At 43.6% G+C, this 25,275-nt stretch overlaps 2 protein-coding genes across 3 annotated transcripts in view; one reads left to right on the top strand and one right to left on the bottom strand.

Annotated features, from left to right (window-relative positions):
* Positions 1–8,576, bottom strand: part of LOC8024868 (zinc finger and BTB domain-containing protein 17) — a 33,977-nt gene extending 25,401 nt beyond the window's left edge. The window contains exons 1-4 of the mRNA XM_029982206.3: positions 8,130–8,576; positions 2,341–2,647; positions 1,496–1,765; positions 282–442 (exon numbers count right to left, since the gene is read on the bottom strand). Of these exons, the coding sequence (XP_029838066.2) occupies positions 282–442; positions 1,496–1,765; positions 2,341–2,599 (690 nt within the window). The 5' untranslated portion in view covers positions 2,600–2,647; positions 8,130–8,576. The remainder of the gene's footprint in view (positions 1–281; positions 443–1,495; positions 1,766–2,340; positions 2,648–8,129) is intronic.
* Positions 8,098–25,275, top strand: part of LOC8024870 (zinc finger CCHC domain-containing protein 8 homolog) — a 29,228-nt gene continuing 12,050 nt past the window's right edge. The window contains exons 1-8 of one of the 2 annotated variants that reach the window (XM_040499081.2): positions 8,098–8,201; positions 8,932–9,016; positions 11,982–12,036; positions 12,527–12,609; positions 12,718–12,780; positions 13,148–13,267; positions 15,853–15,906; positions 21,702–21,850. In XM_040499081.2, coding sequence (XP_040355015.1) covers positions 8,123–8,201; positions 8,932–9,016; positions 11,982–12,036; positions 12,527–12,609; positions 12,718–12,780; positions 13,148–13,267; positions 15,853–15,906; positions 21,702–21,850 — 688 coding nt within the window. In that variant the 5' untranslated portion in view covers positions 8,098–8,122. Of the gene's footprint in view, positions 8,202–8,818; positions 8,879–8,931; positions 9,017–11,981; positions 12,037–12,526; positions 12,610–12,717; positions 12,781–13,147; positions 13,268–15,852; positions 15,907–21,701; positions 21,851–25,275 lie in introns of those variants that run through there. The other variant, XM_002407255.5, reaches the window with a different exon arrangement.

The following is a 25,275-nucleotide window of genomic DNA, read 5'->3' as shown; positions in this document are numbered from 1 at the left end:
TGCAATTATAAGTATAAAAACACAATCTACAAGAACTGTTCTTGCAGCTTGCACTCGTAGAAGATACTTCCCTGTCCAAAGTAACTTATTTATTCAAGCATGCAGCACTAGCAGTTGGCACTTACGCGTGCTTCATATCATAGCTTCTTCAAAAGCTATTTCAGAGCTTTTGAAGCAGCTATGATCATTCTAATGCCAATCAGTACTAATATCTTATGCTTCAATTAAAACAAAGCAACATACAATGCCATTAAAAGCCATAACACCTCGAGCCAACTCACAGGTACTGGAGGATCTTCCGCGTCCGACTCATCGCCGTCGGGTGTGACAATGGCAACTGTTGTACCGGCACCTGCCTGAGCCATGTCGTCCAGGGCACTGTTGTCGTCCCTCGTTTCTTTTCCCACCTGCAGGAACATCCTGAAGGGAAGGGGCTCCCCATCTGCATGCGAGATGGAGAGACGCTTGCTGCAGAAACCGATTCCCGAGGATGAAGTTGCTCCGGCACAACCCAAACCTTGGTAAAAGAACGTCTGAAAACGCAGTGCTCATCATAGCAATTAGGTGCCCGCCACTAAGCAGCTAAATCGATGCCAGCTCGCCAGACACGAGAAAGATCTATTTTGTGTACCTCTCCCTTCATCACTATAGTTTTTTTGTAACATCTGTCCTGTTGAATTCTGACATAGCCAAGATTGCCGACTGAAAGGCACCAGAATTAAAGGGGTTCATGCCATTAGTTTTATCTTTTAGCGGAGAAGTAAAGCAGTGCGAAAAAAACGGAGGACAAGAAGGCGAAGTGTACAAACAAAGCACTGGACAAGCGTCACAGATCATCAAGAAACAACCACCACATACCCGCATGTGTCAAACCTACTCAAGAATGCTAACTCTTCGTCAAATAATGTGATAGAAGGCGAACTGACGCACCAGCTTTTTTGCTTCAAAATATAAAAGGCCCATTTTTTGATGATTTGCGATGCTTGTCGATTTGTTTTCTTTCAATAAATCAGTTAATGTCAGTGCTGTTTGTACACTTCACCTTCTTGTCCTCCGCTTTTTTCTTGCGCCATGTTACTTTTCCACTAAAAGATGTACCACTAACTCGCCCAACTTTCCACCATATTACAATTCCATTAGTTCAACTTTTTTCTTGGCTAAACCTTTTTATTGTAGTTATATATAAACTACCATAGAATACCGCGCATCCGCCCATTCCACATTAAGCGCCCATTCCCAAATTTGTAAGAGCAGAGGAAATACGCGCAGTACACTTATATGTAAAAATGACGACCGGACAAGCGCCCATCTCCCATTCTCTCGCGATTATTTCTAAATTTTGAGTGGCGCTTGCCCGGTATTTTACGGTAGTCACTATTTTTTGTTGCCCATCCCGTTACATAGTATTTCAACATGGCAACCGTCACAAGAAAACAATCTATACCAGACTCAGCTGTGAAGCTGCTGCCTCCAGCAGACCAACGGGACAACGCACCATTGAGTATGGGCCCCTCGCTGTCTTCCTGGGCTGACGACGTTACATTGTCGGCCTTGTGCAGCTCCGAAACGGTGTCTGTGTCATCGTCTGGGGCTTCTGAAGCAGCCAGGGCAATCTGCACGTCGTCCCTTTGAAGCAGGGTCCCATCGGGAGATACCTGGAGCAAGACGGGCATGCCGCCGCTACCTTGTACCAGCCCCATGGTCGTGGGGTCTACGTCAATCTCCAGTGTTTGGCCGTCGGCTGTCTTCAGCCGTGTCTGGCCATCTGAAACAGGGCGTCATGCTCATGCCTCGCGAAGTGCAGCGATAAAAGTACAGCCCATAAAGCAACTATGCCTCATGTTAACATTCTGAAGGATTTAATAACAAAGCGGCTCAGCGAAGTGGTACCAGCACGGTTAGTGTGTCGATTGCTCACTTAAACATTTAACTTAAATAAACCACTGAAGTTGGCTGTTAACAGGGCTGCTAGATGTTTAAGATAGTACTGCACATGCACAGCTATTCAAAACCATTCCTCAAACAAGAGATCAATATCCCTATACCATTTCTGACTACCAAATTTAGAAAGGTCTCAGTCCATTCGATAACCTCCGTCTAAAAGTGGCAGTGGCGAGCTTCCAGACAGAGATGAGATCCTTGTGTACATGCATCGTCGTTGCTTTAAGCGTAAACATCACAATCTATATCAGCACCAACTTACAAGGTCCGCCTTTCAATTGCTGCCAAATGGGCGTTCGGGCCAATGTTTGCATCGCTCCCGCCACAGGCGACCAGCACCTCTACGCCAATCACCATACCCTCGAAAACAGGGCACTGCCAAGAGTATGGTACACCCACCAGCCAGCTGTTCCAGGAAAAACTGTGTGGCTTCTGTGGCAGCACTGCTGTCGTCACCCTGGAGCGCCAATGTGGACAGCAGGTTGGTGCCGTCGTGGGACACCATGTGGGACCTGTCGCCAAAGCCGCCCGACACCACGAGCGTGACAGGAACGCCCCCATCAGCACCGGCATAAGATGACACTCCTTCGGAATTGGTCTCGTCCCCGCTCGTCTCTCCAGCGAGGATGCCAGTCAGCTTGGACGTCAGGTCTTCCATCGGACACTATTATCCTCTCATCTTTTCCACTGGGGTGGACAGGGTGCTCTGGCGAGGCAAGATGGAAAGAAATTTCAAACCTTGAACATGTTGGAACCATGTTTGAACAGCAGAATGGACACACAGTCGATAGTCTGACAAGGCAAACATCCCTGCCACTAAAATGTTCCTCAAACAAGTCAAAATTTTGATTTTGAATGACTTTTGCCTACAGTCAGGATATCACTCAACCTAACTAACCTTGAGAAACAAAAGAGAAAGACATGCAAAAAAGACACGCAGACATACCATCTCCGAAACGTTTTAGGGTCATGTTAAGTATCACCAGTTTTCCGGCAGGCTCTCCTCTTTCAGTTATTGCTCATGCATGGTTTACAAGTGTCTGTTCTTTTCCGACAAACCTCCTACCAATGCACAGTAAGGCAGAAAAATAATTTGTTGGCCTAGTTGGTTGAACATTACGAAAATAAAAAGTGCGAAAGGCAAGGACAAGAGGAAGACTACACAGGACAAGCGCTTACTTGCAACTGACGTTTTAATTCGGAGGATGAGGAAGACGAAGGCATAAAAGACCCCAACGTTAAAAGCTACAAATATTTGAGAAAGGAGCAAAAGGATCTGAAAAGACTGAGAATTAAAGAAAGGTAAAAAAGGAAATGAGGAAAAACAAAATTAACAGTAGTAAAAAGGAAAAACAAAATCTAAGAGTGCCCCTAGTGGTCAAGGTACAACCACTTTCTGCATTCAGCAAGCCAGATGACCGATTTCCTCTGATGGTCCTACCACCCCACACCTGAAACTTCTCCGCACTCAAAACAAGGAAAGCCAAGGCGAGTCTGTCACTTTGCTGGAAAATGCGTTGCTTCCTGCACACCTAGCTAAGGTCCTTGAGAAGGGTCCAAAATTCTGTACGATGCCCACATGTTATCTACCATTCATAACATCAGGGCAAAAGTTCCAGAAAATGACAGGCCCTATGCATCGACGACTGCGTTGATGTGTTACTGAGGTTGGGTCCTAATCGTGCAAGCGAAATTAAACTATCAAGCATTGTGGGCCACTTTCATTGCAACAATATAAAACTGTTAATGTCCGACAAAGAGGGAGGATTCGTTATGGCAAGTCAATACATCTACCTAGAAAGGGCAGAGGTGGCCTTGGAGAAAAAAATTTCACAGTCTGCCTGACTTCAAATCAAAACTTGTCAAGGCCAAGGCTCTTCAACTGTGCCACAGGCCCTGGATTTGAACCAACTACTAAAACAAATCATTGCATACAAAGGAACCAATTGGAAGTTTTTTTCACGGCAAAGACCCCAAGGAAGAATACCCTTTTCGTGTAATTGTAACTGAGAAGGGATCTTGGCAGGGTGAAATGTCGCAGTACCTTCTGCGTCATTTGCCTGTCCTCCAACTTGATGACCCCTTCTTGCTATCAAACTCAGTAGTAGTAATTCAGTACCTGAAAGACAATTCACCCCAAACACAATATGGGTTTTCCCCTAGATGTTGAAGACTTATTTTATTCAATACACACAGAGAATTGTTTGACACTGTCAGGTTTTCAAAACACCTGTGGCATACCGGTCGCATCTTTCCTAGAGCTTTTGAACTTTTATTTGTGCTCGACTTTTGTCACGTTCTCAGGAGAGATTTACAGAAAAAAGGAATCTGCATTGGGTCATGCGTAGCTCCCATTTTGTGCAACATTTTTCTTTCAAAGTGTGACAGGGGCATATTCCAGGGTTTGACCTGCTGTCCAGTCGCGCACATATTCAGATATGTTGACGACTATCTTGTGCTCATGACAAAAATACCTGACGCAAACGACATCAACACCATCAAAAACATTTCTCGGTCCGGCCCAAGGACTGAACATCACTTACGGAACTCCGACTAACAACAACCTCCAATTTCTTGATGTGCGACTTGCCTTTCAAAATAACCACATCTGTTAGATGTATTCACCTAGACCTAAAAAAACGAATACTTCAGTATAAATCTACACACTCAAAACTTGTCAAAAGAGGCATTGTCTCTAGTTGTTTCAGCGCTGCCCTGAAAAAGTCTTGCATTCATTCAGCAAGGGAGAGCTTTGACGTGCAAGTATCAAGGCTTAGAGGAGTCATGAAAACGCTTTTCCAACTTTTTTCTGTTTAGCTTTTCTTCTCAACTCATAAATCGCACATTCTACCAAACAGTTCAAGAAGACGGAAATGGGGGAGTCCCCTCTTGCTCGGACTCTTGTTTGTGTACCCGGACACAGCCACTGTCCCCCTAGAAGATTAGCCTGTCGCTCAAAATTCAGACAAAAGTTGCTTTCCCCACCCCGTTCACCCCGAAGCTGACAGTGCTGCGGAAGCTACGTGCTCATTGGGCCAGCCACACTTTTGCCACGTGATCACGCTCTCTCGCGCATACCCACGCATAGAGAATGAGGTCAGGTGATGAAAGGGAGGCGGCTGATTGGTCCGGCAAGCGCATAGCTTCCACCAACCGTCAGCTTAGGGGGGAAGGGAATAAGTGGGATCCGGTGTCGTGTGATGTGCGTTTGGGCCCAGTGACGCGCTGCAGGTGCCCAATGACGCGCTGCGAGGACCGCGGATGTATCACAGTGAAAAGGCAGAGAGCTTACGAAGGGAAGAAGGTATGAAATAGTCCGCTGTGTTTTCAAATTTTCGTACCGAAAGTCAGGCTTTTGAAATTCTACCTTTTTTCTTTTGGCCCACTGAACAAGGTGCTATTGCCCAAAATTCGTTTCATGGGTCCTTTAAGGCGTCACGCTACCCCACCTCCATCCTGTCCGATGTTGTTGAATGTATGATAAAACCGAACAGAACAAGCAAGAGAAGTAGAGAAAAAAGAAGTCGACCGGCGGTCGTCCCTTATATTCATTGTATCTCTTGTAACTTCAAGAGAACTGCCTCCAAATATGACGTGCCGGTTGTGTTTTCAGCCCTTGACAAGCTAAAAAAAACTCTGCTCCAAGGTGAAAACCCTGCGTACAAAGCCCGACGAATGCGGTGTTAGACAATGCCACTAATACGTCAACTGTTGCAGCGGAGTAGTGTATTTGATCCCTGTGGGAAGGTTTATGTGGGACAGTCGGGAAGATGAATCAACGCAAGGCTCAGAGAACATGCGCCATCTCTAAAATCCTCTTCGTCGGGGCATCTCGCTCCACATGTGAGGGACTGTGGATGCGCCCCGCTGCTGTCCAGCTCAAGGATTCTCAGGTGGTGTCCTGATAAGCGAACTCGCGAGATTTTTAAGGGGGAAGTCATTGCGACCAAAGGAGATGCCTGCATCAGTGCTCCATCAGTAACTTTGTCATCAAAAGAATTAGAGTACATGAAATATTTTCCTTAAATCTGCTTTACCTTCCTCTTCCTTTTTAATTTTTTTCACCGTTACTTTAGCCATGCCCACCATTTTCTTTTGTTTTTACTAATTTCCTTTTTTACCTTTCTTTAATTCTCAGCATTTACAGATTCATTCGCTCCTTTCTCATAAATATTTGTAGCTTTTTAACGTTAGGGTCTTTCATGTCTTCGTCATCTTCCAAATTAAAACGTCAGTTGCGAGTAAGCGCTTGTCCTGTGTAGTTTTCCTTTTGAGCTTTTTATTTTTGTAAAGCACAGTAAGGTAACCAGACAAACGCTCGCCAGACAGAAGATCACATCTTTTTTTTTCTTTTGGCTGCCCAGGCAAAACACGGGCTAGGCTAAAAGGCCGGGCTGGGTAAAAGGCCAGTGCGATGGACATTGCACCATTTTTAGGAGAACTGGTACCCCATCCCATGCAATGCAATGGTGTCAACAGATAAGCCTAAGAGGCACAGAAGCAACGATTTGGGACCAAAACTTGGGTCACTGAAACTGAGTGGAGCTGATAAAACCAAGCTTGGTTGACTCGAGGCATGCCGGCACAGTCTGAAAAATATCTGTGAGGGGTTCCAAGTACACAGAGATCTACCAAAACTGCTGGAGGTAGTAGGAGACAGCATTTGCTTCTAAACAATCGATAAATAAACTCGTTTCCATTCCAATCAACAAACCACGTGCCTGTCAGATTTATTGTTGCATCGTAGTGTCAAACACATGCACCTAAGTTGCCCACACTCGTGTTTAGACCAACATGAAATTTTCTCCTGGTGAGCTTTTGTCCGGGATTCGCACAGTAAATGTTGGATCAGTGTTACTATATCTTTCATTTCAGTTTTCTATTGTGTTAAAATTTTTTTTCTTTCTAAAAAAGCAGTAACAGAAAATAAAATAAAAAAATCCTCAAACGTTACTAGGCGTGCCTCTAGCACACATAGTGTGCCCAAAAATGAAGTAGCCCTTATTCGTGAGTGGGGTGCAGGTGGTAAATTAAATTCCCAAATCTGAAGGCTATTTCTTAAAAAAAAAAAAAAAAATATTGACTGCATTAATCACATTATGATACAACTTAAGCGACTACTTATGCAAAGTTTGGGAGAACACATCAATAAACAATTTCTTCGTATGTCAAATCCTCTTGCTCCACGCACTTCCTCCAGACCCAATCACTCTTGTCAACTTTCTTTATAGTAAAAAAAAAAAAAAAAAAAGTTTTCAGAAGTTATTATATTAGACGTGACAATGATATTTCCCGCGCGAACACATTTGAAAACCTATAGTTCTCGCGTTCACCCCGGCATTAATTTTGATGACAATCACATAGCTAAGAAAAGCGAGTTTCGGAGGGTTTTAAATGAGAACCGTAGAACAAGGTGCACATCACACCCACATAAAACCAAAAAGAAAAGGAAAAAAAAAAAAAAAAAACAACTAAACGGGTAAATTGTTATAACACAACAAGGGCGCCAAGGTAGATACTTCTTAATGCACCACACAAATGTGCTTCACTGTGTGTTAACAGATACAGAAGAAACGCCATTTCCCGAAATCGGGGCGGCCAGTTTTGGAAAGCTCGTAATACCCAGACAGGCCACGTTAATCCAAACCAAAAGATTTCTCGTGGGATACGCAAAGGAAATTGCCCACAGAGATACTAAATGCTAGTCACTTCCGTGTGAATGCACGCCGCCACAAACCTAGCGCCCAGCAAGTCGCAGGCAGCACAGAGGTGCAAGGAGTGTAATGCAATGTAGCCATAACGACAAAGTCCGAATTCTAGGCCTAGTCAACGTATTTTCCTACGCTTCTACATGCAGAAAGACTAAACAGCTCAAAGATGTTCTGATTCCCGCAACATCCGACATCTGCATTGACTGGCTATTTATTCAGTACCGCGATTTACTGGCTCCGAATTGCAGCAGACGTCAGCCATGGACACAGAAGTCGAGGTTATGTTCTGAAACACCTATGGTGTGAGGGTATAATACTCTTTTCGCCATGACCGCGCGTCGGCTGATAGCGGGACGTTACAGAAAAAAATATAACGCCATTAAGAGGGTCACGTAGCGTAGATATGTAAAAATTTAATTTACAAAATAATTTCAATCAAGGCATTAAAAAAGGGAAGCGAGATTTTTGTAATGTTACCTGATTGCCGTCGCCGCCATCACTCCTCCACGCAGAAGAGCTCAGCAACGCCAGGAGAGGGCAGGACGGCTCGTACGTAACTTTGTTCTCGCTTACGATGGACTGTAAAGGACGCTACGAGCACTGGAACTAATCCATAGCTCGGGGGTTGTCACGTGCCTTGCCGGTTGGGCGGAGCGACGTGGGGAGCATAAAGTCACGAGACAAGCTACGAACTATGGATTGGTTTGTTGCTCGTTGCGTCCATCGCGGTACACCGTAAAGCGTCGGCATTGGGCAACGTTAGCGTTGGGTGAAACCGGGGTGAAACGGAGAGGCACAGCAGGGCCATGCTAACAGAAAATACTGCCGTCATAATGACGTCATTGTTCTCTAGTAGTTTTAACACCTTTTTTTTATATATATAGTACTACTACTAGCGCTGCTCAAAAAAAAAAAAGAAGAAAATCCGTTTTACCCTTGTTTTACCTTACGTCCGGACGCAGCGGACGCTACGAGCTATCCTAGCCAATCCCGTTCAGTAGACGTTGCCCATGATACGCTTTCCGCGCCATTTCCGCGCCGTGCCCTCTTAAGGCACGTGACGTTCATACGCCATTGGATTGGCTCCGATAGTTCGTGACATCCGCTGCGCTTGGACGTACGGTGGTATAGTTGCGGCTATCGCTGGCTACTGACTTGACTGACTCGTGAGCTAGCTAGTCTGGAGACTGGAAGTCTAAAATGGTCTAAAAGCTGAAGCAGTTGAAGTGTGTTATGGCGCCTGCTGAGAATAGAACTGATTGACGAACTGTCTTTACAGGAAAGGATTTGACTGCTTCCAAAGGTGGTCTCAAAATGAATGACAAAAACTCTGAGGAATCTGATTTGCGGGATTCTTCGCCCCGGTGAGTATTCGTTTCTCACTTGTTCAATCCAGTCTCCATTGCTCCGTGGATGTTCACCGGCGTCTCGTCGTGTTCGTACCACGGCTCGTACGGCGTATTTTAAACGTTGGTTGCCCATTTTTCCTCCTGGATTTTAACCACCTTCGGTAAATCGGTGACAAAACACTTCACCTTCAGTGGCTGAAGTAACGGTACAAGAGCCAACACGGCGATCATGCCTGGTGCTGAAGCCTCGAACTGATCGAAGTCAGTAACTGTCATAACTATTACAGAGTAAAGAAGCGAACAGTAATGTATAAAAATTGCTCATCCTGCGTCGGTACGTAGCTGATGAAAAGACGGCTGCTCATTGTTTGACTGATCACTCAGACCCCAAGAGAAAGCCTCGCCCTAGCAGATACACACTGTAGACACTACTTGTGGCCACATTTTGCCATTCACTTGGGAAGCACGTCAGATCAAGATAAATAAGCGCAAAGTGCTTGAGGACTCATAACTGATCTGCCATATTTGTGTCTTGCTCGTAATCAATCCGCACCGTTCTTACACTTCCATCTTCCACACAACTATAAAGGCTATTTCTGATTCGAAACTTAAAGGGGCCTTGAAGGAACTGATCTGCCATATTTGTGTCTTGCTCGTAATCAATCCAAACCGTTCTTACACTTCCATCTTCCACACAACTATAAAGGCTATTTCTGATTCGAAACTTAAAGGGGCCTTGAAGGAACTGATCTGCCATATTTGTGTCTTGCTCGTAATCAATCCGCACCGTTTTTACACTTCCATCTCCCACACAACTATAAAGGCTATTTCTGATTCGAAACTTAAAGGGGCCTTGCAAGGACTTTTTTTACTGGTTTCTAATTTGTACCAAACCTGAGCGCACTGAACGTAGTAACTTAATGAAGCTTTTCTTTTCTCGAATTTCGCTTTATTTTAAAAGTTATAGGCAAATTAAAATTACAAAAACAAGCAAGAAATAACCTCCTTCATGACGTCCTTGGTTGCTTGAGTGGGCGTGAACTAGAGCAGGGGTAGTGAGCTCAGCGAGCACTCACGGCTGCCGCACTCCGTGTCGACGGCTCGAAAGGGCGCCACTAAAGTATTTTCTGGATGGGCTGTATGAAGCGGGCAGCCAGGGCGGCTCGCATTGCATTTGCTGCGCGATTAAATACTAATTCGGCATGACACTTCATTGGCCACAAACGACGGCAAACACAAGTTCAGAACGGGAGCCACTTCGTGCTGCCGTATTGCCAAAGGGCCAAACCGCAAGCCAAAGGTGCTCGCCCAAGGCCTTCGGAACGCTCGAACCCGGTCGGATCCTCGACTGAAGCGCCGCCGCGTAGATCCGGGACCTTTCTACGCTCGCCGTTCGTCGGTGCCTGATCCCACTACACCTTTCTAGTATGCGCCGCCTTTTTCACCGCTTGGCGGCGGGGGTCATTTCTTGTTTCCGCACTTTATGAACTGCATTTGTTTCTTTTCTAATTTAAAATACTGAACAAAAGCTACTTTTATAAATAATTGAAACGGCTCGCACCAGTTATATTTTGTATTTCGACTAAAAAGAAGCTTTTAGCGGCTCTGACCTATAGTAAGCCCAGGACCTAAGATGTCACATTTCACGCGCTTTCGGCATCGCGAATCGCCCCCGTAGGTAGAGGAGGTTTCCGCGTTGTCCGGTTAAAACATGACGCACTGATATTTAGTTACTCTCTCCGTGCCTGCTGGCTTGCCCGAACCCCAAGAGACGTGAAAACCGCAAAAAAGGTAGACGCTTAAATATGATTGCAGGGCCCCTTTAAACTTGGAACTCTAACCACACATTAAAGGAAGCAAAGATCCCGACGTCTCGGGGCCAACTCGGCCCCTTGATCACGGGCAACTATTTTTGTCCCACGGAACGGCCTGCCCTTGATTTTTTTTAAATGTGGTTAGGGTTCCAAGTTTTAAATCAATCCTAACAAGACGGATATCCGTCAAAAATGTTTACATTTAAGTCTCTTTCTGATTCGGAGTGTCCAGAGTTCCATCCAGACGGAGCAGTAGCAGACGCAGTAGAATTCCGTCCAGATGGAACGAGAGCAGGCCCAGTAGGGTTCCGTCCAGACCAAACGACAGCAAGCCTCGTAAAGCCCCGTTTGTTCCATCCAGAGGGCCCAGTAGAGAGTATTGTTCCTTTTCGTGTATAAGCTAGAGGAACAATAACAAGCTCAGGGTCAGTTTTTGGGTTGCCAAGGGTGTTTTGTCTTGTGATTATTTACAAGGTGGAGTCACGATACCAGGTTCTTCTTATGCGAACCTAATTTTCAAAATTATGTGCTGCAATCAAGGAGAAACATTGCGGGAAGGGGAGACAGGGAGTGCTTCTTCATTATGACAATGCACCCAGCCTCAAGTCTTCCATTAGAATGGTTTTCATTCCTAAATAAAGCTTTGAAAATGATATCCACTGCATTAACTCTATCTGGCTCTCAGTAACAACAAACTCCTTAAAAAAAAAACATGAAAGAAGCACCTGCATGGGAAGATATTTTTAATGGTTATATGAGGTAATACAGGCCGGAGGTGGGGGGTTTGCAGAGGTTGGACAAACTGTTATCCAGGAAGCGGTAAAAATGTTATAGGATTGCTGGGACAAGTAAATTTAACTAAAAAATTTAAAATGAACATAGGAACATTGCCAGTTGTTACTCCGGAAATGGGTCAGGGGTGGAGCATATAGGGATCAACCCTCGTGTTTGCTGGACGGAGCTTCAGTGGCGCGTTTCTCTTCCGTCTGGACGGAACTTTAGCGGCGGCTATAGTTCCCTCTGGACAGAACTCTAGTGGCGACTGTCATTCCATCTGGATGGAACCCTACAGGGTTTGCCAACTTTCCGTCTGGACAGAACTGTAGTGGTTCCGTCTGGACGGAACTCTAGCCACAGACTTTCTGCTTTTACTCTTCTTTTTTTAGCAACTCTCTACAACATGAAGACGAGGGCAACACAAAGGCTGACACCAACAATCAGGTGAGCTCAATATGTTTACTAGTAGTTTTTTCTCATTAAGCTAATGTTGGATTATTTTTTTAGGGTTTTGTGTAGCATTTCGTCTGTCAATGTTATATCTGTTTTTTTTTTGTTTTCGTTGTAGTTTTTGTGCTTGTCTAGTAGTTAGAGATCATTAGCTTATCCAGGTTTTCTCAATCTACCTATCACCTTTGCTATTTTTTATTTTTGGCAGTGGCTACAATGTGATTAGGCTAAGGGAAGCTCTAGCGACTGTTTGCATTTTCAGCCACAATCTAGTGCTGTGACGGACGAGTTGTGCTTTCATTCTTGCGTCTTCTCCACAACCATATCCTGTTCTATATGTTTTTTAATCATTGCAGCCTTGTTTCACATCAAGGACTGAAGTTTTTAGTTTTCTCATGCATAATAGGATGATGTGTTGGTGAGACCAAGACTGAGTGACTCCCCAGATAATCACAACTGATGAAGAATGCTTTACTTTCTTCAGGTGGATGGTCTCGATAAATTGCCCAGCAATGACATATTTTTTATTGACAAGAAAGGCGGTGAAACACAAGAACAACCATCCATGTATCCTTTCTGATCAGCCTTTCAGCAAGGGTTAGCCTTCTACTTCAAAATGCTCTGCTGGTGTTTTTGATTCTTCCATTGGTTGGTTTTCTTATGTGACCTCTGTAGCTACACAACTGACTATGTGTATGAGGAACCAGCGTCGGAATCGACTGAGGAGGCACAACCAGGGTAAGCACTTGCAGATCATCTCAAATAACGGAAGTAAGCCCATCTTTCATAATGGAATGAAGTGCAAGCTTAGTTTTTGGGTTGACATTTTAATTTTCTTTGTTGCAACGTTCCGTAGTGATTCTCGTGAGTTTTCACAAAACTAGTTGAAAGTGGAAAATTCATCTCGTCGCTTAGAAGTGTTGGCTATGTTTTTAGTGACCTGTAGCTTCACTATTGTCGTTTTTGTTATTACTCCTTTATTTCACAGCTGCAACTAAACAGCTGGAATTATATGTACTTGTTTAATCCCAATTTACCTTGAGCGGACTGCAGCCTATACAGTTATGTGATTTCTAAGAGTAACTTTGGCAACACTGCATTTCAGGATGGAGTGTTTCAACTGTGGAGGCAACCATCATGTTAGTGACTGCACCAAAGCACTGGATTCAGCCCGGATCTCACGGAAGAGAAAGGAAATGGCAAGAAATGCTTCTTCCAAAAAAATGTAAGTGGCATATGGTAGAACGTTGGGTGCTGCTAGGAGTCAACCAATCATTAGGGGCTGCGCTGTCATGCAATGTACTCATTTCAAATTTCTGCAGTTTCGTTCAAAATACAGTTATGGCGCAAACAAATTACGGTGATTGCGACACCACGCTGGGTCTGACTCAACAGTTAGTCACTATTTTTACAATGTGCATCTTGCAAGTGGTACTGCTGAGGGTTCCACCCATTGAGTGACAAATTTCAGCTTGCAAGACAATCAACAACATAAAAAATGCATCACATCTTTGATGTAAACAGTAAAACCATCCTCTTGTTGGCTCTATCGCATGTTCTCCGTTAGACGAATGCATTCCAGTGACTTGGTGCATGAGAAACTTTGGTGACCATTTTAACGAACATTTTGTCATAATTGCTTTGCAATATTGGCAATGGTCTTTCTAAATGATGTTTGATCAAACTTTTAAAAGCTTTCATTGATGCAGAGGCTAGTTAAATGTTGGCTGTTTTTTTATTGCTATTGTTTATTTGCAGGTAAAGTTTTATGCTATGTTGGTAGCTCATTTTCTAGAATATAATTCTTTGATACCTGCAAATTTAATTTTTAATAAAAAAAAACAAAAAACACCTGACATTGTGAACGTGCAAGTCGACTATAGGATTGTACCTTTGAAGCCGACGAGCCAATCAAACAGCGTTGAAAGTACAACGTCACTGCGCTCATCAGCTTTTTAGAAACGTTTCCACCATTCTGAAGAATCATTGGCGAAAGTAAAAGCTTTCTCTTAGCGATGCGAACACATAACAGGCTATCTCATGTAGGAAAAAGTGCCAATCAATATTAATAAATTGTAGTCGCACCCTGTCTTCCAACGTAACAAAGAAGACAATATGAAATACAATCTCTGGTACCACATTGACAAAAAGTTCTAGACAAAAGCTTTTTGGTATTTCTTATTAAATATAAATGTGGCATATGCTTATACAGTCGAATCCCATTAATTCAAACTGGGAGGGGGGGGGGGGGGACGGACCAAACATCTGTTTGAATAAAGCAAAGTTTGAATTATCGGGAGTTTCCTCCCATAGAGACGCATAGGATGGGACCTGCATGTTGTGAATCAAGAAAGTTTTAATTAATGAGATTTGACTGTAATTTAACTTTTTATTTGTTTAGAAACAATAATTAATCATTCTAGCTTTAGAGCTCACTTTTTTAAAGGTGATACGCCAAAAAAAGTTTTTAGCTTATGAGCAAAGAATGGGAGCCAGGGGAAAACGTAAAGCAGTAACGAGCAAGTATGCATGAAAATACTGGGAATAGAGCAAACCTAGACAAAACGAAGAACCATACACCGCTGCACCACCACACGTACGCACACGCGGACAAACATTGTGAAACACGCGCTCCTATTTAGCTGATCTCAACACACCGGCACAATAAATAAACACGCACCAGAAATTCTAAACCATGTATGCTCAACGCTGTTCAGACGCGCCCAAGGTGCATATCAGAGCTCTCCACTTTGCGATGAAACCCAGACGATGCATGTGAACAACAACACTCGCTACGAGACTCTACTCTGTTCCAGACAAGTACGACCTAAGCCGGTGCTACAATCGGTTTGAGTCAATCAAGCAGTGCCAAAAGTGTGTCTCCACGGAGCTCGTCTTCTTTGTGTGTTTGCTTTCACCGGTTAAAGGAATCACTCACCGGGACAATCGTAGGATCACGGTGCCTTCACTGTGTGTGATTCGTGCAGCCGGTGATAGCACGAAGACAATGAGCGCCGTGACGACGCTAGCAGTCGTACTGCACTTGCTCTCGTCTAGAGCGAGGCACACCCATTTAGACTGGTTCATTTCCCGCCGTCTAAACAAACGCACAACACAATTACTTAAAAAAATTAAGGATCGATTAAAGAGTCAGTTCCGCTTCCCACTTTTCTCTTGCACGCCTTTTCCTTATGAGCGCATGACAGATTATTTTTGGTAGTTGTATTAACGCATTCATGTTTTAATTTTCGTAGTGCATAGAAGCTTGGCATTGCCCGTGCTTGCACAAGCAGAGGAAGTTGCTTCTCACTCTGGGTTGTGAAAAAATTCTACCAGGTGGCAATATCCAAACTTCTCGCCACGAATAGCAGTGTGGAGGAGAGGCGACGAAAGGGATCGTGCTCCGATGCCAGCGCGCCGAAGAAAACAACGGTTTTGCACAAACAATATATTAAGTTTTCTTGTTTTTTTTCTTGTATTTTGCCAAAAGTTTAAAAAGCTGCCCTCAAAAAAAAAAAAAAAAAAATTAGGGGGGCATACACCCTTTTCTCCCCCCTCCTTAGGGGGTGGGTGGGGAAATCACTGCCCGCCCCCCTACCCCCACTTGCATGGGGTCCCCCATCACTTCGGCAGGTCCCCAAGGGGTCCCCGACACATCCATGTGTGCGTACCGCTGCCCTAGGGAATGCCTGGTACTACTTTTGCAACAGTTAAATGTTTTGTATAACCGGTTTCTTTATGATGCTTCGCTGACATGTCAGTTCCCTTCGATTGACTGGGAACCTCTACTAAATTAAGCCTTTCCTCTAGGAGATACTTTGAGCACGAAATGATGAGCAAGCGTTATCAACCTGGGAAATATAGGTGAGCATTCAGTAAGATTTTATTGTGGTTAGTTCAAATTCTGAAATACTATTTTCTGGGTGTTTAGGAAACCTGCTGGACTTACATAGTTTTAAGATGAATTATTGATGATGGATGTGGGTTTTGCTTTGCTTTATGCTGCAATTGCATGCCTGTAAAGTTAATTAAGATAATAGGTGATTTTGTTGCCTCATTAGGGTTGCTCCTTTTTTTTTTCTATTTCCAATATTGCTCTGTTGTTTGTCTTTTTATTACAGTCAAACCCAACTATATCGAACCCGTTTACATCGAATCATTCCTTATATCGAACAATTTTTGTGCACAGTAATGTTACAATGATATTATATAGCAAAAACTGTGGTTACATTGAACAAAAATAGCAGCCACTACTGATATATCGAACTGCCAAGAGCGCCGTTTTGCTCTGCAAGCTGGCTTTCCCCCAATGCGAGCTGTCGCATTGGGGGAAAAGCCGGCTTGCAGAGCACACTGGCTCTTTTTTTTTTTTTTTTCGAACAACCGCAACAACTGCCTAGGAAAAAAAAAAGAAAAAAGGAAGAGGAATATGCAGAGGGAGTGGGGAGAGGGTGCTCCGTCAACACCACCTAGAGCTGAAGCAACACAACATAAAGCTGAAGGCCGCAGCAATCCTCTGGTGACGTCACACGAGTCAGCTGGCGAGCGCCGCGGAAAAGCGCTGCACTGAAGGAATCACGCATAGATTTACCGACGTAGTATGGCATTCTTATTGACCCAAACGTTTGTTAATCGGTAAAACAGGATTTATAAATATCTCTATGACTGGGAAACATAATTTGTTACACGGGTAGCATATTAGGACGTACAATTATTGTTAGGATATGAAAGAACAAGGTTATTGACGTTTCGAGAGAGATGGGTTTTCGTTTTATGCATCCAAATCTTGGGTGCTTTAATTATTTCTAGGGGTGAGAAGACGCAAACAGACAAAAAATAAATGCCTTGAAACGTTATTGTAAGAAGTGATGGGACCTGCCATAATGCATAACAGCAACATCAAGTAGGTGATGCTTGCACATGCATGGTTACTTAACTCGTATGTGGAACTAATGAAAAGAAGATTATTAAAAAAGTGTGGACTTTTAAAGCACGAAAAAATGTAATGTGTTGAAATGTATTTTTTTTTACCAGAAGTAAACAGATGATAATAAAAACAAAAACAAAACAGCAGGTGGGCTGGGGAATGTTTATCATGAGGTAATTAATTCGAGACGGACACGAAGACGAAAAATTAAATGCAGAAAAGACAAAAAAGAGGGAAAGACACCGCCTAGACCGAAGTGCACAAGTTTTGATTTAACCGAGTGCGGGCACTTAGCAAACTTAAAGCATAATTTTCAGTGAGAAACACATGCAGCTGTGGGAGCTTCATGCACAGATCTAGCTACGTTCATTCACACTACGAATAATGCTGTGAATATAAGTTCTTTCACCTTTGAAAGCTTCAAATTGTATCTTCTCATGTATCTATACTTTCTTCTTGTATACATCTTGACACAATTCAAACACAAGCAACTTAGGTGCCGTTCTGCAGCTTTCGTGACACTAATACACAGCACATGTACGGCATGTAGACTTTATTGCCGCACATGTGCTGTGTAACCGATATCGCGCGCAAAAATCCTTTAACCGGTATTGCATGCAAAAGTCAAAGGCAAAAAAAAAAAAAAAAATGCGGGCATGAATTTGGAATTTACATGTCTTGTGAAGGGATACCCCGCATAGTATGGATGCTGCAGATTTGCATGTCACGGTGCGAAAAGCATGAGGGTACCCGCAACGAGCCCGCTTGTCGCGTACCTATACCGCAAATCACGCAATAAATAAAATTAAAACAACAAACAAAAAAAAACAAACAGGATGTGCCATTTTTGGGGGGCGGGCGTTTGTACGGGACTATACGGCGATTTAGTGTGTGTGTGTCGTATTTCGAATACACTCGGTCATGCTCAGTGCCACTGTGCAAAAAAGAAGATTCAATGAATGACGAAACAATGCATTGTTTCATCGTTTGTCAGAGTTCTGATGAGTACTCTGACAAAGCGACCTCTGCATGTGCCATTTCTGGAGATCAGGCTTAAACGCTGTTGACACGACCACATAGGTATGGTGGTTTCATAGCAATAGGGCCTTTTAGAAAACCGCATACCGCGCACTACTGGAGCCTCTGAAGCATGCTTTTAAGCGCGCGCCCCGCAGTCACAGTATCACTCGGGCGCCCGCTTAAAAGCATGCTTCAAAGGCTCCGGTAGTGCGCGGTATGCGACAACGGTTTGCTAAAAGTCCCTATTTTTTTTCAGAATTGCCTAAACAAACAGTACATGGTAAACCACTGTGGCCAATAAAAAAAGAGTTCTTCAATAAATAAAGCTTTAAAAAAAACAAAAAACTTATTTGGTTAGTTTTGGCACAACATGTGCGCTTGGGAGCAGGATGGCGCAGCAAAAGTGGATTGGCGCACAATGGCGCAATTGGCGCAGCGCTTCCACCCCTGTATCAGACTGAATCTTTACCCACAGGACATAGTTCAGCCCGAGTTCAGTGAAGCAATATTCGGTGATCTCCTCAACGGCACAGGTTGTTTGACGGAGTGCTCCGTGAGTCTCCTTGGTTAGCGCGCCACTGGCAAGGTTCTCGCTCTCACATACGTCCAGCCAGGCATCCAGCCAGTCCAAAAGACTGCACAAAAAATGCACCTTGTGATCGTCCTCTGCAGAAGTCACTGGTTCTTGAAAGTTGTCTCTGAGTCGCGTTCCTTTGTTCGGCGTCTTCATATTTACAATTTTCCACCACTTGACTATGATTTCAATAAAACTTGCAGTTCCTTTGAAGCACTTTAGGCCTTTCTTCTCTCTGATGAAACAAAGGGCCAGGGGTAGAGAGTCATGGAAGATCTGCAAAGGAAGCTTCAAATTTTGTCTCTCAATGTTTGATGGGTTAAGGGCTTTTCTTGAGAGAACTGGTCACATTCTGGGTTGAAAACCTTTCTGATGGTTGTAAAAGATGCAGAGAGCATAGACCATACACCTATCAGCCCAGCCTGCAGCTCAGGAAAGTAGAAGCAAACTCTGTCATTCTTCTGGTTGAGCCAATTGTTGCATATGCATTTGAGGAGGTGCACTGGGTCTATCACAAAAGACAGTGGCCTGTGAGGATCACAAGGGTGTGGATAGGTGAAATCCTTTTTTTTTTTTTTGCCTTCGTGGTGTTTTACATTTAATAGAAAGTAGGACATTGCTTTTCTGTTCAAAGAGTTGTTGTCGGTTACAACGCAAAAAACCTTGTAGCCAATCTTTTTCAGCCCCCAAATCGAATCACATCTTAACAGCTTGTGCAGAAACTCTGTGTCAGCTTTGCGCACAGGGACGACGTGAGCAACTTCCTTGAACTTGCACATGATGAACTTGCACGTGATGCCCCTGCCCCTGCCCCGCAGCCCCCCCCCCCCCCCCCCTTCTGGCTACGTGCCTGCTCTGAACAAAATTCTTCTCTTGCAATGCTGATATTTTTGAAGGCTAGAATCCCGATTTCGTAACTTTATCTTTGGTAGTTTCTCCTGCTGATCGAGAGTTTGCGCAGCCGAGGTCAATCCTTCTACGAATAACTTGCGCTTGCAGTCTAGTAGAATTGCTGTACCTTACTAAAAGCTGAGAAGCAAAAAATAAAGCGAAACAAAGGGCAAATAAACACAGATAGGTGGCGCATGCCACTTCTAGCGCTGGAGACGTGGAAGCCGGGACTCGTAGCTGGTTGCCTGCGCGCCGCTTCCTAAAGAGTCGCGGGCCGCATGTTTGAGACCCCTGGCATAGAGCCAAGGCTACAGGCCGTCTGTTTGAAAACAAACGGGAGCTTACGCTACAAAGATACGTTTTTAAAACTAAAAGCGGAAGCTAGCTTGTGATTGTCGCCTTCGCTGCCATGTCAGCGTAAAAATAAACGAAATAAATTCAATAATATATTTTTTTTTGTAATGTGAAAAGATATGAAAGTTCTCACCCTGTTGTATGCGTTGATAGAACCAGGTGGAGTAATCACCCGCACCCATGCTTTTCGCAGTTCTTCATCCTCCGGGAACTTCACAGACACTTTCTTCGACGACATTTCATAGTTCCCATGGCACCCAGGGACACAGCATATATGAGACATGGCTAGCCCGAAAGCCGCCCGAACTTGACAACCACCACGCGCTAACCGCCATGCACACCAAACACTACAGGGACCGTTAGAGCAAGCAGTTCCCGCGCTCCCGCCGCGAGACTTGTGCAAGCCGCCATGCGCAGAGGTGGCAAAAATTATCATTGCGCAACTGCTCCGGGAGAACCCTGGGCTCACAAAAAGCTAAAAAAAATTAAATAAATAAAGGCCGGAGCATGCGCCGCTTGGCGTCCTCGGGAAAACACTTAGAAGAAAAAAAAAAGAAAAAGAGAGCATGTGTTGCGAAGAAGTCTTCCTCTCAGGTCGGCCCACTCGTCGTGAATCTGTGACATCACAACTCGGAGCACTGCTAACGACTACTAAGCACTGCGGCCTAGGTGGTGTTGGCTCCGCGTACTCCCCGCACCGTCCGCATATTAGGGTGTTTTCGTAGACCGCGTTTCTCCCTCCGCTAAGCCCTCCGCAACGAAGAAGCTGCTAGCTACCACTGCTACTGCGCGCCGATGGCTTTGACTGTAGAGTTCCGGGTATCGGAGCAGGTTGCGGAGAGCGTTGCGGGAGGGCGAAAACCATCTACGAAAACTCCCTATTCCCAAACGATTGACGCGGCCGCCCTAGAAAAAGAAAGAAAAAAAGTTAGCTTGTTTTGTTAGCTGGCTTTCCCCCAATGCAGCTGCCTCCCTTAGGGGAAAGCCAACTTGCAGAGCAAAACGGTACCCTGCAGGAGGTGCTCCTGCTCGTACGTGCTCCATTCTCTCGTCGTAGTTCGGCGCTAATGCGCCAATATAGAAGGAAGCAGTCTTAGCATTTTGAAGTCCGTCAATAGCGTGGAAAAATATTGTTATTGCGGATGCAATGAAGAAAAAGCAACAGATGATGCAAGACTATTTCACTAGTGTAATATGTCAGCAGGAAGTGGATTTTTGCGAATCAAATTCATTAAAACTTTTGTATCGAATTACCCTCTATATCGAGCTGGTAGGCGTTTTTTTGCTTATTCAATATAAACGGGTTTGACTTAATGAAACGTCTTCAAACTAGACATGACACTACCCTGCAACTGCAGGAAGCAAAAACAAGGCATGCTCACAGTCTTAATTGCTTTAGAGACTGTGTGTGTGTGTGTGCGTGTCGTTTTTGCCTCCTGCAGTCTCGGGATTCTGTTGTCTAGCATATTATCCACAAGCGCGTTTATGCCGTAACTTTCTGTTACGTTTTCTTTTTTTTTTTTTGTGTGTGTGTGGCATAGAGCACTTATTATGCTATAGCTTTTTTTATTTATTGCTTTACATTGGGTGACTTACGGAGTCTTAGTTTCAGCTGTCTGTGCATGACCTCTCTCTTACAACATGACGAGGTACATGAAGCCGGACCAAAGTGTTTTGTCCTTGTGTCTGGCCCTTTTGTGTTGGCATGGAAGTTTTAGTAATTATTTTGGGATTCTTCAGCTTGTTTCGAAAGTTATAAGCTTTTTTGTGTCTATATATTTTTTTTATTCATACATTGTTCTGGATTATAGGGTTGCTTATGGGCTCAGAAACAAGGGTGACAGTGGCGATGTATGCCTTTGGGGACTTCCTCTACCATTCTATTTTTTTCAGCAAGGAGCTTAGAAATGCCCTGAATCTTCATCCGCAAGAACTTCCTCCTTTCGTCTACCGAATGCGTGTGCTCGGGTATCCTCCCGGCTGGCTGAAAGATGCAGAAATTGAAACATCAGGGCTACAAATTTTTGGTCTTGATGGACAGGGTGAGCTGGTAGCACTCTAACATTGCAACTTCTGTTTAAGGGAGAGCACTACTCAGGAAGGAAAACGTTTTAGCCAACAGTCTTATTTGTATGAATTTTGCAGGGCACATTCATGGGTCGTTTCATTTTAAATCAAACACACTGGTTGGGGTGGATATTTGGATTTTTCTCAATATATATAATAGCCCCATGTCTAAGAAAAAAAAAAAAAACTGCATTTAAAAAAAAAAATGTTTTTTTAGAAAATTTTAGGCGGAGCAAGGTGAAAATCAAATTTGCGTGATTTTTGTATGAAGTTCTGTTACTTCTTATGCATACTGAAAATATTAAAATATGTATAGAATTTTTTCATGTAAATCTATTGTATGGCAAGTATTTTTTTGTTATATACTTTGACAAATAAGCCTAATGCCATTACCGAGATAAAAAAAAATGCCGAACATTTATTTACCTTTGACGTTTGGGGGAGGTATTTGGAACCTTGTATCTCCATATTATTTTTAATTAGCGCTTACCAAATACTGTTCTCGTGTAGTCCTATCCGTGGCCTGTAGGCTGATAGTACTTTTGTTTGATTTATAGTCATAAATTATTTTATATTAATTTTCAGATTTTATGAAAATCTAAATTTGGTAATATTTGAGGCTGTTTTATTAAAAAAAACTAATTTTTCGTTTTCTTTGTATAGTATTTCTAACAATTCCCAGTCATATAGCTTTTCTAGTGGCGTGATCCGAATCCCCTCTTTTTTTTTTGTTGTATTCTTGTTAGAAGACATTAAAATCAGATCCATGTACCGGAATTGGCAAAAAGCTAGGTTCTGCAAGTTGACTTTGTTTCAATGTTTATATCTGCTATACTCTGGGTCAACTTTCTACATTGGCACTCAAAGTGCATGAGTGTATGCTCTCCTACTTTTGACAACTTTGCCACAAAAAGTTGACCCCGAGTATAGTTTTCATCCTGAAGGCTTAAATATTTGTGTTGTTCTAACATAGTAATTTGAGCTAGTTGATACTTCAAGATGATAAAACAGCCCACAGGACACGGAGATAGAGAGAGGACAGGTAAAGTGAAAGATCGCTGACACCCAACTGATTTATTAATTATTATTAACTAGTGGGGTCCATTTCTATGGCCTCTTTTTTCTCCTCTTTCAAAATAAATCAGGCTGGAGTCGGCGCTCTTTCGCTCTACCTGTCCTTTGTCTTGCTCCGATTTCTGTGTGCTGTTTTATCATGTTAAATATTTGTGCCACATCAATGAGAAGAGTCGTGTTTTGGGTGAACAATGATATTCGACTAAATTAAAAATGCCCACCCTATCGGCCACGACTAAAAGATCCACCCCCATTTTCGTGGTCAGATTATTTTTCAAACATATGCACTTCCTCTAGGTTTGAAAGCCCTTAGAACTAGATTGAATGCACAGCTGCAAAGTAAACATTTCTTCTTTCCTTTCAATTGACGAAGGTCAGCAATACTTAGTTTTCTTTGACGAGCTGGCAGAGGCAAGCAGCATGACCTTGTGACCAGTATGATGACGACCCGTGAAAGATGCATCCCCTTAGCCCTAGCATCAAGGCCTAGCCCACTATTACTTAGGCAAGGTTCCTTTAATCTTTCTCTTTCTGTTTGCCAGATTGTGCTGCCACTACGTCGGCTTGCATTGTTGCAATAGATGTGTTGCTTAGTATACACATCGCGTGTGGTCTGCAGTTGAAGAGCCGTACCGTCTCTGCTTGTTTCCTAGTCGTATTCTTATTCTAAGGAGGAATATACCAACTCTCTCATCACAACTGTTAAAGACCACACCAACGAGAATATTTGGAAGGACCAGAATTGTCCTGGTGTCACAACGACGCAGCTAGCAGTGATGTTTCCTGCCCCAGCCTTTTACAGTCGCAGTTGATCCTCTCCGGTTTGGTCAGTTGCCATGCAACCTTCACAGTTCTAGTCGAGTGTCCTGCACTGACTACGATGGTTGCCATAAAAAGGAGATATATTGGAATGAACCTTTTCGCTCTGTGAAGGACCTGAACATGAATCAGCTGATGTTAGCCCTGCCCCCCACAGCATTCCAGCAGTGAGGGATAACGACATGTTGTGCCAGAATTGCTTCGCACATCTGGGTGAGAAACTTTTTGTGTCCCATACCTGTGAATCAAGCTCAAGTTCATGCTCAAGCACTGTCTCCAGCATGAGTTACTGAGAGACATGATTAAAGAGATTTCTAGCGGCGGACTTGAGACAACACCACTGAGAGTGCTGTCGGCAATCAATTCAAAATACCGAAAATCCTACGTGAAAAGAAAGCAAGGTGCAATAAAAGTGGCTTTCAGTAGAAATGTCTAAAAAACATTGGGTACTGCCTATGGCACAGAACCAAGCAGCTCAAGTCTCCCGACAGATTGTTCTTGCTTCACTTGCGGCGACAGGTGGCTGAATATCTGCTTTGCTTTTGTCAAGGCGCTGACAAACTGGGATAGGTGCCAGCTTTTGACAATTATTTCTGCCAGCGTTACTTTTACTGAAGCAAGAAAATTAATTCTAGAAGCATCAAAATACCTGCTGCGCAAGTCGAGACAACCGCAGTCTGACTGTGGTGTCTGGGAATCATCAGATCCATACAACGGCCACAAGATCAGCGATGATATACTATGTGTGGCGACTGAGTATTCTACCAGCGACTATCTTGATTTCCATTCAAAGTCCGAACGAAAAAGTTGCTATAAACGTCATTAAGGATTGCAAGAAAGAAGTAGTAATCAGAAGATTCATGACAAGGTCTATTCGGGAGAAGTACCTAATGCTCAAGAAAGCCAACCTAGAGACTAAATTAAAGATAGCGAAATTTTACCCGCTCCATTTGAAGTGGGTGAAGGTGAATCCGAAACAAACAGTATGCGCCTGCATGTGCCGCACGAATTTCAAACTTTGTTTTTCCGCCCTAAACTCTGTGGGTGAAAAAGCAATCACAAAGCAGGAGCTGAAGTCTCTGTGCCTTTGTTCAGATCCGATCGCGCTTGTTTGGGATGCAAATGCAAGGAATGCCCAAACACCCATACTCTTATGTTAGAACTTTTAGAAAATGTTGAAGAGAAGCAAGTAACATTCTGCGTGTAGGAGAAAGGAAATCTAATCGAGTAGACAACTCAACCACATGTCTTTCTTGAAGAAATTAAAAATTGTACCTTTCAGTTCATTGCGCATGATTACATTCTGAAATTTAAAAGATATGAAATTCGGCTCATGAAAAGCGAAGTAACTAAGAAGCGCGTAGTGCTTCATTTTGATTTTACCAAGAATTGGACTGTTTCACTACCGAATGAAGTTTAAGAGTACCATTGGCACAAACACAAGCCTTCGATTTTCACGTGCATTGCATCAGCAGCTAAAGGTCCCTGGAGTTTCGGCATCGTGTCT

Source organism: Ixodes scapularis, unplaced genomic scaffold (genome assembly GCF_016920785.2).
Source record: "Ixodes scapularis isolate PalLabHiFi unplaced genomic scaffold, ASM1692078v2 PGA_scaffold9__187_contigs__length_104089568, whole genome shotgun sequence".
NCBI classification, from domain to species: Eukaryota; Metazoa; Arthropoda; class Arachnida; order Ixodida; family Ixodidae; genus Ixodes; species Ixodes scapularis.
This window is presented reverse-complemented; position numbering and strand designations above follow the sequence as displayed.